Source organism: Struthio camelus, chromosome 18 (genome assembly GCF_040807025.1).
Source record: "Struthio camelus isolate bStrCam1 chromosome 18, bStrCam1.hap1, whole genome shotgun sequence".
Taxonomy (NCBI): domain Eukaryota; kingdom Metazoa; phylum Chordata; class Aves; order Struthioniformes; family Struthionidae; genus Struthio; species Struthio camelus.
The window spans coordinates 17,624,354-17,642,336 of NC_090959.1; the positions used below are offsets into that span (position 1 = coordinate 17,624,354).

The window sequence follows — 17,983 nt, forward strand, 5'->3', positions numbered from 1 at the left end:
GCGGAGCGGGACGCGAGCGCCTGCCGCGGGGCCCCGCGTCGCCCGCTGGGCTCCGGCGGCTCGGCCGGCCCGGGGGCGCGTGCCTCTCTAGAAGAGCATCTCGGGCGGGGGTAAATCGAAGGTTTTCTCGCGGCCGGGCCGGGCTCGGGGCCGCGCAGCATCCCAGCCCGGAGCCGGGCGGGCACCTCCCGCCTTAGCGCATCCCCGCGGCTCCTCCCGGGCTAATCAGCCTTTGGTTCACTGCTAACGAACCTGAGAGTGGGGTCGGGATGGGGCAGGCGCCGCTCAGGGCGAGATGGGTAATATAATTAAGATTTCCTCAAATTTTCCCGGCGGCGGCGCCGGGAGCGAGCCAGGCCCGGGCGCGGGGCGGCGGTTTCAGTATAAACCTCCAAACCCCCATACTGAAATGAGCCACTTCTTTTTCCCCTGCAAAGGACGCGTTTCCTAAAAAAGCTGATGGAGATTTTGCGTGCAGCCTCGGGATGGCTGGGAGCGTCGTTTCCCTCTCCGGGCAGGAGCCGCCTCTGCGCGAAGCCTCCTTCTCTGCATTTCAGCCATTTTGCTTTCGCGCTCTATCTAAAATCGAATCCGTTAGGGTTTCCTTTCTCGCGCTCTCTCCTTTTTTTCTTTTTTTTTCTTTTTTTTTTTTTGCTTATGTTTGCTGAGTGCGTGCACGCGCAGGGGAGGGGGGGGGAATCACCATAATTCATAGCTCGCGCAGTCATCTCGGGCTCCGATTTCCATGGCAGGCCCAGGCGGCGGAGCGAGCGCGCTGCCGGAGGGGGCTGGGGGGCCCCGGCGCTGCCTCGCCAACCATTAGCGATGTTTTTTCTCTCTCTCTCTCTCTCTCTTTGTTCTGATATCGCACCGCCTCAGCCCAAAGAGCCATGAGACGGAGCGCCCCGAGGCGCCGCGCGGGGCTCTGCGCCCCCCGAGGAGCGCAGCCGCCGCGGTTCCCACGCTCCCCGGGCCGCGCATCCCGCCCGCGGGCTGCTGGCCGGGCTAGAGGCGTGGGAGACGCCGATGCGGCCCCGGCAGCGGCGCCTCTGCGCCGGGAGGCGACCGCCGGGCACCTCTGCTGCCGGTCGTGCCCTTCCCGACCCGGCGTGCCTGGCGCCCCAGGGGAAAACCCGCGGCGGGGTCCGCGCTCGGCACGAGCGTTTAAGACGCCTCCAGAGTGCTGGTGCACGCAAGAGGCTCTCTAAATCCAGAATCCCTTTTATGCTAACAGATTTAACGGCTCTGGAGGAGCCGCCGCGGGTGTTTCGAAGGCTCGGGCCCAAGCGGGACGGCGCTGGCTGCAGGAACAGGCGCGCGCGAGCCGGCTCAACAGCCGCCGGCACCCCGCGAGGAGCTGCGCGCCGAGACCGTCGTCCTGGGTTATTGAACTACTTCTTGCCCTTCATACCACAGCGGTTTTGCTCGGTTTTGGTGCTTTAAATTCTTGGTTAAGTCAGACTTGACTTTGCCCCGCGCGCCGTGCCGCCGGCTTCGGGCAGCAGCGTGGCCGAGCCTTCGGCCTCGCCGCCCCCCCGGCTCCTTCCTCCTCCTCGCCGCCTCGGCCCCTGCGGCGAGGCTTTTCCGCACCGCTGCGGCGGCGGGGGGAAGCGCTTCTCCGCATCTGCTGCGAATTTACTTCACTGTCCTTCCCAAGTGCGTGGCTCGGCCCCCTCCCCTTCTCGCCGCGGGGCCCGAAAGCAGGAACTGGCGCGCGAGCTCCCGCCGGCTCCCGCCGGGCGCGCGAAGCCCTTCGCCGCTTGCCGAGCAGAGCTCCCTCCGACATGCCTCATTTCGCACGCCGGAGGAGGGCTCGCCTGGCCCCGAGCCCGCTGATCGCCCTCCGCTCCGCTGCTCGTCACACCTAGCAATTACACAACGCTTTACATGCTCTCCGCAGACATTAATTAAGCTTTTTCCCCCCCCGGAAGGGAGACAAAGAGGGAAACTGGGGCGGTGGGGGGGGGAACTCCCAACTTGGGGTTTTTTTTTTCGCTTCGGTTATGCAGCATGTTCAGCCCCCGGTTGCAAGGGCCTGGGAGCAGGGAGGACCGAGCCTTTCCTCCCGCGTCGGAGGTGCCTCGACGGCACGCGGCGCCCAGGCCGGCGAGGCCGCTCCGGGTTCGGGGCAGGCGCCGCGGCGTGCACCGCCGGCTGCCGTCGGCCGGGCAGAGCCCCAGCCCTGCCGGGCGCGGGAACCGGGGAAAAACCCGGGGGGAGTTTTACCTGCTTGCGGCACAAGGTGCTAACGGAGGAGCCCAGCGCGTCGCTGGCGGGCGCCCGGGCCGGGAAAGCCTGCAAAGAGGCCGGGGCTGCGCCGGGTGGGGAAGCCCGGCTCGCAAGCGCGCCTGCGCGCAGGCCGCTTCTCCCCGCGCGCGCCTCTTGCTTGTGCAGGACGCAGTCGTGTCCCGGCGGTGTCCGCTGCACGTCGTCACCTCCGCCGGAGGGAAAAAAGGGATTCGCTCACCCCACGCCTGCTACTATGCCTGATCCTCTCCCCCGGTGGGAGCATCCGTCCGATTGCAACGGTCCCTCCGGGGGTGCGAGTCCAGGCAGGCGCCGTGCGGGGGGCCGCCGGCCAGCGCCCTCGGTGGCATCTCTCACGCAGAGGGACAGGGACCGGCAGGTCCGGCCCGGCACCGTCCCATGGGCGCGCAGCCCCGCTCCCGCCGGGAGACGGGGGCCGGGAAAGGGCCGCGTCCTCCCGAGCGGCTCCCGGCTCCCTCCTACATAACCGCTGGGAGATGCGGCGCGACCCGCACGCGCGCGGTATTCCCTTCGGAGGCGGCCTGCGCCGGGGCGGCACCTCGGCCGCGCTTGCCGCTCGACAGGCAGAAACGACGTCCGGCAGCACGGCAGCTCGGGAGCAATGCGCGCCCGCACGGCCGGCGCTCGCAGCCCTGCCCGCGCCTCGCCCCCGGCGGGCGAGAGCCAGGCCGGCGTCCCGGGGGCGACGCGCGGAAGCCGCCCGCCCGGGGGCTCGTGGCTCTCCGGGGCCTGGCCCCTCCGACGCTGCCCCCCGGCCACGCGGGACGGGACGGGATGGATTGGGACGGGATAGGATGGGACGAGATGGGATGAGATGGGACGAGATAGGATGGGAAGGAGCAGGACAGGATGAGCTAGGGTAGGATGGGATGGTCCAGAATAGGCTGGGACAGGATGGGCTGGGATAGGATGGGATAGGATGGGATGGGACGGGATAGGATGGGATGGGATGAGATGTGATGGGACAGGACGAGATGGGATGGGATGGGACGGGACGAGATGAGATGTGAGGGGATGGGATGTGACAGGATGGGATGGGACAGGACAGGACGGGATGGGACGGGATGGGATGGGACAGGATGAGATGAGATGGGATGAGATGGGAGGGGATGGGATCAGAGGGGATGGCATGGCATGGGATGGGACGGGATGGGATCAGAGGGGATGGGATGGGATGGGACAGGACGGGATGGGAGGGGATGGGATCAGAGGGGATGCCGTAGCATGGGACAGGACGGGATGGAATCAGAGGGGATGGGATGGGATGGGATGAGATGGGAGGGGATGGGATCAGAGGGGATGGCGTGGCATGGGACAGGACGGGATGGGATCAGAGGGGATGGGATGGGATGGGACAGGACGGGATGGGATCAGAGGGGATGGCGTAGCATGGGACAGGACGGGATGGGATCAGAGGGGATGGGATCAGAGGGGATGGTGTGGCATGGGACAGGACGGGACGGGATCAGAGGGGATGGCGTAGCATGGGACAGGACGGGACGGGATGAGATCAGAGGGGATGGCGTGGCATGGGACAGGACGGGATGGGATCAGAGGGGATGGGATCAGAGGGGATGGTGTGGCATGGGACAGGACGGGACGGGATCAGAGGGGATGGCATAGCATGGGACAGGACGGGACGGGATGGGATGGGATCAGAGGGGATGGTGTGGCATGGGACAGGACGGGATGGGATGGGATGGGATCAGAGGGGATGGTGTGGCATGGGACAGGACGGGATGGGATGGGATCAGAGGGGATGGCGTAGCATGGGACAGGACGGGACGGGACGGGATGGGATCAGAGGGGATGGTGTGGCATGGGACACGACGGGACGGGATGGGATGGGATCAGAGGGGATGGCGTGGCATGGGACAGGACGGGACGGGACGGGATGGGATCAGAGGGGATGGCGTGGCATGGGACAGGACGGGACGGGACGGGATGGGATCAGAGGGGATGGGATGGGATGGGACACGATGGGACGGGATGGGATGGGATCAGAGGGGATGGCGTAGCATGGGACAGGACGGGACGGGACGGGATGGGATCAGAGGGGATGGCGTGGCATGGGACACGACGGGACGGGATGGGATGGGATCAGAGGGGATGGCGTGGCATGGGACAGGACGGGACGGGACGGGATGGGATCAGAGGGGATGGCGTGGCATGGGACACGACGGGATGGGATGGGATGGGATCAGAGGGGATGGGATGGGATGGGACAGGACGGGACGGGATGGGATGGGATCAGAGGGGATGGCGTAGCATGGGACAGGACGGGATGGGATGGGATCAGAGGGGATGGCGTAGCATGGGACAGGACGGGATGGGATGGGATCAGAGGGGATGGTGTGGCATGGGACAGGACGGGATGGGATGGGATCAGAGGGGATGGCGTGGCATGGGACAGGACGGGATGGGATGGGATCAGAGGGGATGGCGTGGCATGGGACACGACGGGATGGGATGGGATGGGATCAGAGGGGATGGCGTAGCATGGGACAGGACGGGATGGGATGGGATCAGAGGGGATGGTGTGGCATGGGACAGGACGGGATGGGATGGGATCAGAGGGGATGGCGTGGCATGGGACACGACGGGATGGGATGGGATGGGATCAGAGGGGATGGGATGGGATGGGACAGGACGGGATGGGATCAGAGGGGATGGCGTGGCATGGGACACGACGGGATGGGATGGGATGGGATCAGAGGGGATGGCGTGGCATGGGACAGGACGGGATGGGATCAGAGGGGATGGGATGGGATGGGACAGGACGGGATGGGATCAGAGGGGATGGCATAGCATGGGACACGACGGGATGGGATGGGATGGGATCAGAGGGGATGGCGTGGCATGGGACAGGACGGGATGGGATCAGAGGGGATGGCGTGGCACGGGACAGGACGGGATGCAACACGACAGGATGGGCTGGTCTGGGCCGGGGTAGGACACGACGGGACAGGACAGGGACAGGACGGGACGGGCACGTGCGCGCGCCCCCCGCGCGGGGGAGCGGGGCGGCGGGGGGCGGCGGCGGCGGGGGGGGGGGGGGGGCGCTGCCGGCCGCCGCGGGGTCCTCTCGCACCTGCCGCCCGCCCGGCCCGGCGGCAGCGCCCCCCCACCCCCCTCCACCCTCCGCGCAGCGCGGGGCGGCGGCGGCGGCACCGCCCGGGTCCCGCCCTCGCGGGGCGGTTCCCCCCGCCCGCCCCGCGGCCCGGCCCGGCGGCGGAGCCACGCGAGAGCCGGGGCGGCTGGGCCGGTGCGGGCCGGCGGCGGGGGCTGGGGCGGGCCGGGCCGGGCCGGGCAGGGCAGCGCGCATGAGCCGCGGCGGCGGCGGCGGGAGGGAGCGAGCGAGGGAGCGAGCGAGCGAGCGAGGGCGGCAGCGGAGCGCGGCGCCGCCGCGGCGGGTGTCGCCGCGCCTGGGAGCCCCGCACGGCGGCCCGCAGCCGGGGGCGGCGGGCGGCACCGCCTCGCCTCGCCTCGCCTCGCCTCGCCCCGCGCCGCCGCCGCCGCCGCCGCCCAGGTAAGGCCGGAGCGCGGCCGCCGCCGCCCGGGCTCCCCCGCCCGCCTCCCTCCGCGCCGCCCGCGCCCGCCGCGGCCGACGTCGCCATTTTGCCTCGCCGCCTTCCCTCCGTTAACTCCCGCCGCCTCTCGCCTCCTTCGTTTTTACCTCCCCCCCCCCTTTTTTTTTGTTGTTGTTGTTGTTGTCCCCGCCGGCGCGTGTCGCCTCGCGCCCGGCTCGGCCCCCCCCCCCCCCCGTCCGGTGACAGGCGGCGGCGGGTGGCACCGGGGGGCCCCGCTGGGGGTTGGAGGTTGGGGGGGGGGGCACCACCCCGCCAGGCCCCGGGAGGTGACGGCCGGGCGCGGGGGGTGGCGGCGGGGCAGCTGCCTGGCCAAGGAAGGTGACAGGCGATGGGGTGGCCCGGTGGGGAGGTGGCCGGAGAGGGGACAGGCCCAGGTGGGATGGTCGCCGAGGGGTGGGGTGGTCCGGCCCAGGCAGGTGACAGGACCTGGGGACGGACGGGGAGGTGACAGATGGACGGGACGGCCAGGCCAGGGAGGTGACAGGCAGCGGGACAGCCAGGCCAGCGAGGTGATGAGCAGATGGGGTGGCCAAGCCAGGGAGGTGACAGGAGGACAGGAGAGCCACACCGGGGAGGTGACAGGCGGATGGCATGGTCAGGCCAGGGAGGTGACAGGAGGACGGGATGGCCAGGGAGGTGACAGGACAACCAGGCCAGGGAGGTGACAGGTGGACAGGACAACCAGGCTAGGGAGGTGACAGGCAGAAAGGATGGCCAAGCCAGGGAGGTGACAGGCAGATGGCACAGCCAAGCCGGGGAGGTGACAGGCGGATGGCATGGTCAGGCCAGGGAGGTCACAGGAGGACAGGATGGCCAGGGAAGTGACAGGCGGACGGGATGGCCAAGCCGGGGAGGTGACAGGCGGATGGCATGGTCAGGCCAGGGAGGTCACAGGAGGACAGGATGGCCAGGGAAGTGACAGGCGGACGGGATGGCCAAGCCAGGGAGGTGACAGGCGGATGGCATGGTCAGGCCAGGGAGGTCACAGGAGGACAGGATGGCCAGGGAAGTGACAGGCGGACGGGATGGCCAAGCCAGGGAGGTGACAGGCGGATGGCATGGTCAGGCCAGGGAGGTCACAGGAGGACAGAATGGCCAGGGAGGTGACGGGACAACCAGGCCAAGGAGGTGACAGGCAGACAGGATGGTCAAGCCGGGGAGGTGACAGGCAGATGGGGGGGCCCCCGACAGGCCTAGGGAAAGGACGGCAGGACCGAGCGCTGCATCCCGTCGCGCTCGGGACGCCCCAGGGCGAGGGGGCACCAGGGACGCCCTGGTCACTGCAGCGGGCACCCGCTGCCACTGCCTTGCGGCAGGGGTGAGACCCGCGGTGGACGGGGCAGGCTGGGTCGGGGACGTCCCCGTCGAGGGGCGCCGGCTCCTGAGGAGCAGTGGGGATCAGATGAAGTTACTGCTGCTCATTGTCTGCTGGGGTTTTTTTTCCTGCGCGCGCGTGTGTGTGCTTTTCCCGTTTGCTTTTGTGCCTTAGGATGGGCGAGGGGGAGGGACTTGCTAATGTGTTTCAAACAGAAACTTTAAACCATCAAAAGCTTCACCCACGCCCAGAAATAGTCACTTGGCTGAAAGACAGCAGCTTTATGCTGTTTTTACTTGATGTGAATTATTTCCTTGAAGAGTGCCTTTGCTGGGGGATGTTCAACGTGGGAACTAGCAGCCCCTGATTTTTGCTCGGATTTTGTTCCTTGCCTTTACTCTTAGGAAGTGTCTCCTAGTGCATAACCTTAGACTCCTCGCGCTGCAGCTGCGGTTTCGCTCTCAGGCTAGCAGAAAGGGTAATCGGCGCTGAGACAAAGCAGATCCTCAGGTACCGGGCGAGCGGCTGAAATCGGGAGCTCCGCTGGGTTTCCTTCAGCCTCAGTGTCCTCGCGGCCTCCCTCGCCGCCGGCCTCGGCATGCCGTTAGCTCCTGCGCCGAGCAGGGAGCGACGTGCCAGCCGCTTCCCGTTTTGGCATTACCCACTCCTGAGCATCTCCACGGGCCGTTTGGAGCCCAAATTATTAGCGATAAGTGGAGCGTATCGACTGGTGATGGGGCCGCTCTGCACGAGCTGTACCCTTAGCAACGGGACCCGTGCAGCAGTTTCAGCAGGAGAACTTGATGTCCAAAGCCTGCAGGCAGCTTTTCCCCCTCTGTAGCCATATGAGCCTCCTGGGGACAGCGGGATCCCGGTAGCCGCTGGCGGATGGCAGCCAGCCTGCCAGCTCAGCTAAAACAGGCAGCGTTCAGGTGCAGCTCTGTGCGCGCTCCTCTTGACTTGATCCAAGGTAATGGATGTGCATTTATGCATGGAGTTATTTCCCCCTTTTCAGTCTGTGTCAGACTGACCCAACTCTCCAGGCCGTCGCTGTGGTTTCCCCGGCTGTTGCTCGAAGTGCCGATCGGCGCGCTCGCGGCTGCACCCAGCCGGCAGAGCCCAACACCGCTGTAGGAGTGGTTTGTAATAGAAAATAGCCTGTCTGGGAAAGCGCAGTGACTGTGACATTAGCTGTCCCTTGCAGCTGCGCCGGTGCGGGCCGCTGCTCATCCTTGGCTGCCTCTTGTGTTGGTCTGCTGCTTTTTTCCAGAGCGGGAATGGGATGCTTTAAAAATGCTGCCTCTCACTTCTGCCCCAGGTGCCTCAAGCTGAGCCAGAAGGTTAATCCGTGAGCCCACGTGGCGGTTTGTGTGCTCCCGGCACATCCCGGCTGGCCCGTCCCCGCCTGCCGCCCTGCTCCGATGGCACGAGCGTAAGGCGTCCTCGCACCATGCATAGTAAGGACCTGCCAGTATCTTTTTCTCCCCCCTGCCCTGTAAGTTGCAAAAGGGTTTTAACCAAAACTTAACGAAAGCACGTTAAAGGCGCAGGATGTAATCTGTTGTCTGGTGTCAGCATGCGTTAGGCAAAAACAAGTGAGAATTTTGGACGTTACAAAACGCAGCGGGCTGATTTCTGCTCTTGGCTCCGGGGCAATTCCTCCGGGATCCCTGGGGTTGTATCGGTGGTAAGGGAGTGGAGTTTGGCTCTTGCTAAGTGGTTTATTTGCTTTTATTTTTCATTTAGCCAAAAATAAGAGGGGGGAAAAGAGTCAAAGATGTATTTGGGGTGGAAAACAAAAGAAGTTCAAATCGTCCTAAGCTGGCCAGAAAGGATCTCTTTGCGGGGACAGATGTGTTAAGGGGAACAAGAAGCGATTAGTTGTGAGAATAGGGCTGAGCTGCAGAGGCTGAACGTAAATGTAGTTTTTGGAAGGGGGTGTTCGGGGTGGTGATGCTCAGCTCCCGCCCTGGCCCCTCTGGTTTAGTTTACACCGCCCTTGGGTGTGAAGTAAATAAGTGAATCCCTGTGCAGCCCGTCCCATCCCTGCTCCTGCGCCGTCGCACAGCTCGCTCCCTCCGGCGTCTGCGGCATCTCCCCCGGGCAGCCCCGCGCTGGGAGTCTGAGCGCATCCCGGCTCCTGGGCACCAACTTTAAAGGCAGCCTTTGCCTGGCATGTAATTAATGCGATCTTCCTTAAAGCTGCCCAAATGCTTACTGCGTTTATGTGACAAACATAGACGTTTTGCACTCCATTGCATGCCTAATTATAGGCCTGTCTAGATAGGCAGGAACGTGTCACTCCCAAGGGTGTGAGCCCAGTCCGCAGCTCTGCCGCTCGCAGGTGACTCTCTGTGCCCACGTCGGGGCTCCTGTGAGATCTTTGTCCCAGTGCTGCGTTCCCCGTCTCTCCCTCTCCCTGGACGCGTGTGTGTAGCCGAACGAGTTAAATCACGGAGCTGCTGTGTTTAGGCACTAGCTCAGGTTTGATCAACACGTCAGCCGTGTGAACTTCCCATTGGTTTTTAGCCAGCTGTAAAACGCAGAGATGTTGTCGTCTTCAGCTTTCAGTTAGCTTTTTTCTTGAGTCTTTTTCTTTTTTTTTTCCTTCCTGCAAGCGACTTGACTGTGAGGAGAGCCCAGAGGGAGCAGAGGGGTTAGGAGATAGCATAGGAAGGAAGAGGGCCCAGTACGTCCGTCCCGTGGAGGAGCAGGGACAGGACCGGGGACCTCTGTGGCTGTGCAGGTGAGCGGGGGCTGAAATGTGGGAATGCACCACAGGAACCACCTCTCTGCTTGCTCTGCAGACCAGCAGTCGTCCCTGGGAACGCGCCAGCGGATGGGATCAGGAGCTCTGGGGTGTCCTCTGTTGCTCAGATGGGAAGACAACCAGCTGTAAAAAGGTCCTCTCTTGCTCGGATGGGAAGATGACCAGCTGTAAAAAGGCTGTCCAAGCCTCTGGTCTCTCCAGCCATGTGTGGTTGCCTCAGTCATGGAGACAGTACTGCTCCTCCTCTCACCCCCATGGCCAGGCTTGTTCGTTCAGACCAAAAGGTTGTTGCATGGTTTGTACGGCGCCTGGCATACTGGCATCCCTGGGTTACTGGGCCTTCCCAACGCTGCTGGCAGACAAGCTGTAGCTAATAAACGCGTCTCCTACCAACAGAGCCCAAATTAGCTGAATAATGATTCCTGTGTTCAGCACCAAATGCCAGAGAACCTGTTGCCAAGACTGAAATTTCTCATTTGCTCCGATTAACCTTTGTGTCCGTGCAAACAACCAAATACTTGTCACCAGCCGAACACGTGCTGGAGGGTTTTGCCAGAGCTTCTCAGAGCGTCTGGTTTGCACACGACAGGCAGTGCCCTTTCCCACACTGCAAGTCCCATCACGTCCCAAGACGCCCTCGTGTCCCACATGGTGGTGGCATGGGTGGTTGGCATTGGGGTCCTGCTGGCTCCCGTGCTTGGGCTCTTATGCAAAGTGTGCTGCCACAGCAGGCTCAGCCTTTCCCGGGGCCCTGGGCTGTCCTCTGCGCAGTGGGTTGAAGGAAGACCTGTTTGCCATGCGTTCCAGGCAGGAGGGAGATGCTGTCACACCAGCTGGCTCCTCAGGCCGCTGAAATCCCTCTGGTGTAGCGTTCTCCTGAGCAGGCGCTTGGCGTGCGAGGGCTGTTGCTTTGGGTGCTGGGATAGCTGGGTTGAGGCTGCCGAGCAGCACGTTGGCCGCTGGATGCTGCGGGACAACGCCTCTTTCCCTTCAGTTGAGTTAAATGATGCAAACATGCGATTTTGTGGGAGGGTTTGGGTGCAAAGAGTCAAATCTGTGTTTTTTAGAGTGTGTGTGTGTGTGTGTGTGTGTGTGTGTGTGTGTGGAGGAGGGAAGTGCTAAGCAAAGGGGAAGAAAGGACCAATTGGCACTTCCCTTAGATGTGCTGCCGGGTGCCTGGCTGAGCACCAGCGTTGTTTCCTCGTCATGTCCCGTCCCAGATCTCCAGGCCAAAAGTGGCCATGGTGGTCAGCAAAGCTTCCTTCCCAGGGCTTGAAGCTCTTGTAGAGGTCTGGAGGACTCCTTTCTCCTTGGTGCCCAGGGCGAAGTCCCTGGGGCCTTACTTCTTTTCAGTCGAGAGGAACGTGGCATCTCTCAACAGCCCCTGTCATCAGGCGTGTCTTAGCTTGTGCTGTCTGGAGGGGAGGAACCGCAGCGGCGGCTGGCAGACCCGGGGGTGTGAAGGGAGCTTGCTTTCCGTGCAAGACGGGAGCGAGAGGGAAAGGCACACAGCTGCGATAGGATCAGCTCGCGGCTGTTTGCGACTCGTCGGAGCGTTTGAGCACGTAACGGCACGGGTTTGTGCAATACGGGCTTGTGGGCAGCCTGGTTGCGTTTCTAGGGAATTACTACAGGCCCCAGGGGAACAACGAGACCTTGCCTCTGCTGCTGCACCCTGAAAGTCCAAACAGGCGGTTGGCTCAGGGCAGAGCTGTGCAAAGATGGACCCATGCAATAAGAAGGTGACTGAATGAAACGCTTCACGGACAAGCTCTGATGCTGGCCCCAGGAGCCAGAAACCTTGGCATCTGTGAATGCCCTGCGTGTCTTGTCTCAATGGCGGTCCATCCTCTGGCTCTTGGTTAGCAAAGACCATGTCACACTCGGCAAGGCTGCGTGTCAGGCTGGAACAATCCTGTCCTCCCCAAAATTGCCTCGTGGTCTCAATTCTTGCACCTCTTCCTGGACTCTGTTTCTGTAGGGTCTAGGAGCGGGGAGAGGAGAAGGAAGGAGACGCCCTTCCCCTGGGAGGTGCTCTGACCACCCTGCTGCGTTTGGTCCTGATGGGATGGGGACCTTCGTCTACTGGGGCTGAGCAGCTTATTGTGTGACCGCAGAGCTCTCCTGTGCACGCTACCCAGCCTGCTTCACTGCAGACTGTGAGGGAGGGGGAAGGCTCCGTTCCTCAGTTGCCCCGGGAGGTGGATGTGACGCTGTCTTCTAGATCCCAGTGACAGATTGGTTTGTGCATTAGAGAACACAATAAATGTCAGTATAAACAGATAGTCCAGAGTCATCCTTCATTCAGCCCCCTGGATTTCAGCTGAATGGTAGCCATAGGGCAGGATTTGGCTCCCTTGGTTTGATGAGCCTTTCCAGCAGAAGCTGGGCCAAGGTGGAAGCTGCAGAGGATTTGGGTCCGTCTGCTCGGTCCTAGCAGTGCTTCCAGTTGTCCGGACACAGCTTGCCTCTCCGGTGCTTAACCTGCCACGTGCTCCCTTAGAATCACCGGTTGCTCAGCACTCCAGGAAATTTCATCTGCGTTTTAAGAGGCATTTCCAAAACAGAAAGGCATGAGTGTCTTCTGCGAGGTGGCCAGAAGTCCCTTGTTCCTGTTGCATTGTAGCCAAACGGGGAGAAGTCAATGCCAGCACGTTCAGGTGACTCATTCTAGCTGACTGTTGCACCTCAACTAATGTGAGCGTGATGGGGTCTGGGCTTAGTGTGCCTCTGAAGATACTCGGAATAAACTCAGGCGAGATCCAGTCATGCCATGGGCTTAATCCTGCCACCACTGAAGTTGAGGGGTGTCCTACTGCCTGCTTCCACTGGGAGCAAGATTGGGCCTTTTGCGATAATTTCCGATGTTCATTATTTATAGAGAAGCCAAATTGAATTATTAATACAGAAAATTTAGATAACATTAACAATTCTCAGTTTGTAGCAGTTTCCCATTAATAAGGAAAATTGGAAATTTATCACTAAATCTGTTCATTAAAACTCACTTTTTTTTTTCTTTTGGTGTTTTAAATGAAAGCATAGAAATAAACGAAGGGGAAAAGCCATTTATTCGTTACTTCTTTGGATGAAGCCAGCCCATAATTTTTAATAAAGTCTTTGCTGTTATATGTGGAGAGAAAACCAGCCTGTAATGACAGCAGCTTTTCAACCATGTCTGTGGCGTTGCTCAGCCATATAACAAATCCTTAGAAACGCATCCCGTTTCTTCTCTTTGTGACAACACTTAAGCTGCCTGGTAGTTTTCTAGTTCCCCTCCCTCCCCAGCAGCTCTCCTTGCTTTCAGCATGTGTTTTACCCAGCTCCGTGGAGCTGTGTGTGAATTTTAACACGTCCCCTGCTTGTTTCAGAGATGGCGGATTCCTATGCCTGTAAAGGTGGAAGGAAAACTTCAGGCTCTAACAAACCCACTGCGAGCAAAGAAAGCAGGACAGACACAAGGATAAATCCACCGGCAGAGCTTCCCAAGCTTGGTAAGGAACCGGGTAAAGGGGGTGGAGGGGACAAGGTGCAAATGCATCAGGTCTCCTATTGTGCGTGAGCGGCTTGGTGCGGCCTCAGCTCCGTGGGTTCGAGCAACCAGCACTGATTGTGGTGGGCCATGAAAGCCACAGGCCCTGGACCTGTAGGGAGGTGGTCCCGAGAAATGGGGAGCACCGGGAGAGGAAAGAGAGAGATGATCTCCCTCTTTAGAGGGGTGTGCGGCTGTCTAACGAGATGGGTGTCTCGCCGTCTATTTATCACGTTGGTAGCTAAGTGTTACACGAAAGGATGGAAAGGCTTAAATGAGTTTAGACCATCTGCTGTCTCCCATGTCGCATCTCCCAGGATGTCTCGGCTTGCGAGCGTACAAGCCTGGGGAAGTGGCTTGCGAGGGGCTGTCGCTCTGATGGATAGCTGATTTCTCTATCCCAAAATCTCTGGGCCCAAGGAGATTTTTCTCCTGTCTGCTTGGGCCGGGCAGATCTATCCTGCGAGCGCAGAAACACTCTGGTTGCCTTCACCCAAGCCTGCGAGGCCGGCAGCTCTGGACGCTGCAGGGCAGAGGCGGATCTGAGGCCGTGCGGGTCTGGATGTGGTTGCACTGTGTTTGGGCAGCTCTGGGCCCGAGGTTTGGCTGGTGCCTCTCTACCTCTCCCCTTGCCCAGGCAGCTGGGCTTTGTTTGAGTTGGAGGTTGGTGGGATGTAGGCCATGGCAGCCCTCGCTCCATGTCGTGACACCCGCGTGTCCAGGCCCTGCTGGCTGCTCGGCATAAGCGTCCGGTCGCTGCCTTGGCACAGCACTTGCACAAGGTGAGAGCCCAGCTCCTTTGAAAATCGGACTCCAGCGGTGGCTCTCAGAGTGGACATCCAAAATCCATGGCCTCCTGGGGAAGCCTTGCCCTAATTGTTTCCCAAATGATGCTCTTCCCTTGAGGCAGTTGCAGCTGTAATTGCTACCAGAGCTGTGATTGCTGTGGAGAATGAACTACATCTGCCTACAGTATAAACATACCTGTGTTTTGGGGATTTTTTTCCCCTGTGCCACATCTTATCAGCACCTTTAAAGGTAAAAAAAGCCCTCCCTTTTTCAGCCCTTCCTAATTTAGATGGACGTGATGGAGGGAGCTACATTTCGTAGCTCCCACTGGGAAAGTCCTGGGGGTGGAAACTTTTAACAGGGTTCACTTTGTCAGGGGAAATTAGGCTTAACATGGACTGGGGGAAAGGGGCCTTCATCGTCATCGCTTTGCTGGTCCCTCTCTCGGATGCAACAGCCTGGCTGGCGCAAGGAGCGCGCTTTCCATGCTGTGCTTTTGGTCTTGGTCTGGAGAAGCCGTGAGTATGCGGGAAAGCCCTCCCCAGTCACTGCTTTTAGAGGACATGCCATTTCCATCTTGCTGACTCAATGCACGACTGCGGTAACCAGCTGCAGGGACACACAGCCACGATGCCAGCCGTAAAACTAAGTGCAGTCAGGTTTGCACCTCTCCTGCAAGTGCCTATAAAAGGTCTGGATTTCACGCCGAGCGGACTGCGGTGCGCGCTGCATGCCAGCACAGCACGTACCCCGCCACACTGGCCTTGCGGCAGCGGGCTCCGGGCTCGCAGGTGGCAGCGCAAGTTGCTGCCAGTGCAGGTGTCGGGAGAGGAGGGAGCATTTTCTGCTCCCCTGTGCTCTCCCGTCCCTGTCCTCTCTGTCCCCACCTGGCCATTGATGAATGAGGACGTGAGGGGTGCATCAATGGGGAAGTCTCGTGCTTCTCCGCATGACATGTCCCCAAAAGTTTTGAAACTTTTGCAAGCTGTGAAAAGCAGAGGGAGAGCAGAGCTATTACCGGAGCATCCGAACATGCTGCTTCCCTGGATGTGCTGGGTTCGTTCTGGAGAGAGTGGCCTGGAGGAATGGGGACGTGCTGTTCTAGCTGCTTTGGGATATTTTGAACTTGGAGTATTTTGAAGCATTTAGGAGATAAAGCTGAAAAAAGGGGGAAGAATGGCAGGTAACTGCAGTGTTGCGATTCTTCTGCAAATGCTGTATTATTTGGTGTTCTTTTGTGAACTCCCAGCTCAGAGAGTCCCATGATGCGCAAAACTCCTAGCTCCCATTTCAAGCGGAGGGTGAGGCCCATGCTTCCATGAGCATGAAGGAGAAGCCTCAACATGTGGTCTGAATGAGCCTGAATTTAACAGCAGAGAAAATATAAAAAGCAAAGGGAGCCTGTGATGATCAGTACCCCTTCACAGAAACTTTGTGAGGGGTTGAAAGGAGCCGTGCAAAGATTGCTCCAGAGCTAGCATGATCCGGGTGCAAGTTTGCAGACTCCTCCTCTCCCCTCTCCTTAGGGCTACGAGCCATCCCCTATATTTCGGAGCAGAGCAAAGCAGGGGAGGGTCCAAACCAAACAGGGCATTTTTATGACAGCTGTGGGAGGCAGCGTGTAAAGCTGGAGATGAACTAAGCAGCATTAAGTACGTGGTTGTGAACGAGCCTCATCTAACAGCCGCGGGTACCTGTTGACATGCCAGCTGGCTCTGGGTTGCTGTGGTCGTCCTTCTGGTTTATTGTAGCTCTGGGGCCCTGCTAGAGCAATGAGGTTGCCTTGCAGGGGGGAAGGTAAATGGCTTTTTAAGGACTTAATTTATATTCCATAAAGGTCACTGCCGTGTTGTACGTGAAGAGTCACGTCTTGCCGACGAGGCCTTCTGGGCTAGTGGGATTCCCAAAGGATGCAACATCATCAAATGATGCTTTTATGGATATCAAAGCAGAGCAAACCAGCTGGCACGACTTCAGGGGACTGGAAATTGAATTGTCTTGTTTGCTATTTTTCCGCTGGCTGGTGGGGCAGAAGGCATGAGAAAGGAGAAAGTGTGTGTTTTTGGCAGTGCTTTTGTAGGTAACTTGTTAGCTTTCTGTTTAACCTCTACCTCCTGTTCCAAACATCCTGGTTTGGCTTCTGAATACAGCCAGCAGCAGCTGAGCTCTGGTTTCTCAGGAGCTGGAGAGATGGCAGGCGGTGCTGCCCGCCTGTTCTTCTTGTCTGCTTTTCACCAGGGAGGGCTATTTTATAGGTTGAGTTAGTTTGGGTTTTTTATCTAAATTATCCTCTGCTAACGGTTTTGGGGTTTCCTTTGCAGGGAGGTTTTGGATTGGTTTTGTTTTTGTAGCAAATGGCTTTTATTCCCAGGCCTGTTCATTAAATCCTCCCAGATCCTAGTTTGAGTCTTCCCTACACAGTATTTCCCATAGGCCGTTCACATCTGTCCAACTCGGCTTTGGATTACACTGGCTCCCCGCATCACTTAGAGTTACAGGTTAGCCCTCAAAATGTATTTGAAAGAGCTTTGCAGCGACTCCTCCACGTCAGGCTGTTTTCACTTAGAGGCACGTTCACTTTTTGCACGCTGGCTGCTCGCACCCACACATGCAGAATTTGGCATGCTTTGATCACGTTGTTTTGACCAAGGAGTTGTCATGCGTCTCCGTTGTTGCTTTTGCTTTCCTCTTCTTTTGAGCTGTGCCTCCAAGTAAGCATTCGGGCAGATTTGCTCGTGCCCCAAAATAAACACGGGTTTAAAGAAGAACTTCTCTTGTCCACAGTGTCAGCTTTTGCACAATTGCAGCCAAACTACAAACCCAGGTTGAAATCTGCTGCAGAAAACGGCCATCGCTATTTCTTGCTATTCCCATCGTTTAGTTCTGTTGTGAATATTTTCCAAAATTGCCCTGATTTGGGGTGTTTCTGTGAGCAATTGTCAAGCTGGGCAACCAGAACACAACAAAGGACCCTGAGCGGTGCGGGGCAACCTCAGTGCTGAGGAGCCACGCAGAAGAGCGAGGGCAGCCAGACCCCGTGGGGCATCGCTCACTGCAGCTCTCGCCCGCTCCTGCCCGGGGTCCTGAGCTGTGATCTCCAAACCAACACAGCCACACGCCTCCTCGGCCGTGTCTTCAGTCTCCTGTTCGTTGACTAAAGCTTGCAAATACAGCTGCGAGAGCCCAAAGAGCAAGAGGCAGATGTCCCTCGGCCCTGTCCCTCCCCAGGGATTCCCATTTAAAGCCCTGAGCTCTGGGCCTGGCTCAGGGCAGGGCTTGCACCCCCTCCACGAGCCTGTGGAGGGAGAGGTCTCGGAAGCAGGCAAGGAAATGAGCACGCCCAAATGTGATGAGAATAGAGAAAGCAGCAGCTCGGTGGAGTTGGCTGACCCCCTCCGTGCGCCGTCCCTGCCTTCTGGAGCAGCTCTCGTGCCTGGGAAATGCTGCGTGTGACGGGCTCCCGAGCGGGGCCCGGAGAGAGCCGGCGTGATGGGAGAGGCTTACGGAGGCTGCAGCCAGCGCTGCCTGTGTCTCGCCACCTCCGGCACGCCCTGGCACCCGGCCACGTCTCGAGGGCATAGATTAAAGGCCCGTAAAACACATGCCGCTGTGCGAGCGCTTGGGCAGCTACCAGACACGAGGCTTTGTAGCGCTCGTCACCTGCTGGAGCGCTCCCGGCCCAGGCGGCGTTGAACTGGCGGCCAGTTTTCCGATGAGGGAGA

The 17,983-nt window shown here is 59.8% G+C and overlaps 1 protein-coding gene across 20 annotated transcripts in view; it reads left to right on the top strand.

Moving 5' to 3' along the window:
• Positions 1–5,737: 5,737 nt before the first annotated feature.
• ZNF512B (zinc finger protein 512B) overlaps positions 5,738–17,983 on the top strand; it is a 44,786-nt gene continuing 32,540 nt past the window's right edge. For 5 of the 20 annotated variants that reach the window (XM_068912099.1, XM_068912096.1, XM_068912098.1 and 2 more), the window contains exons 1-3: positions 6,284–8,630; positions 9,981–10,227; positions 13,312–13,434. In XM_068912099.1, the coding sequence (XP_068768200.1) occupies positions 10,101–10,227; positions 13,312–13,434 (250 nt within the window). In that variant the 5' untranslated portion in view covers positions 6,284–8,630; positions 9,981–10,100. Of the gene's footprint in view, positions 5,798–6,281; positions 8,631–9,980; positions 10,228–13,311; positions 13,435–17,983 lie in introns of those variants that run through there. The other 15 variants (XM_068912097.1, XM_068912104.1, XM_068912102.1 and 12 more) reach the window with 9 other exon arrangements.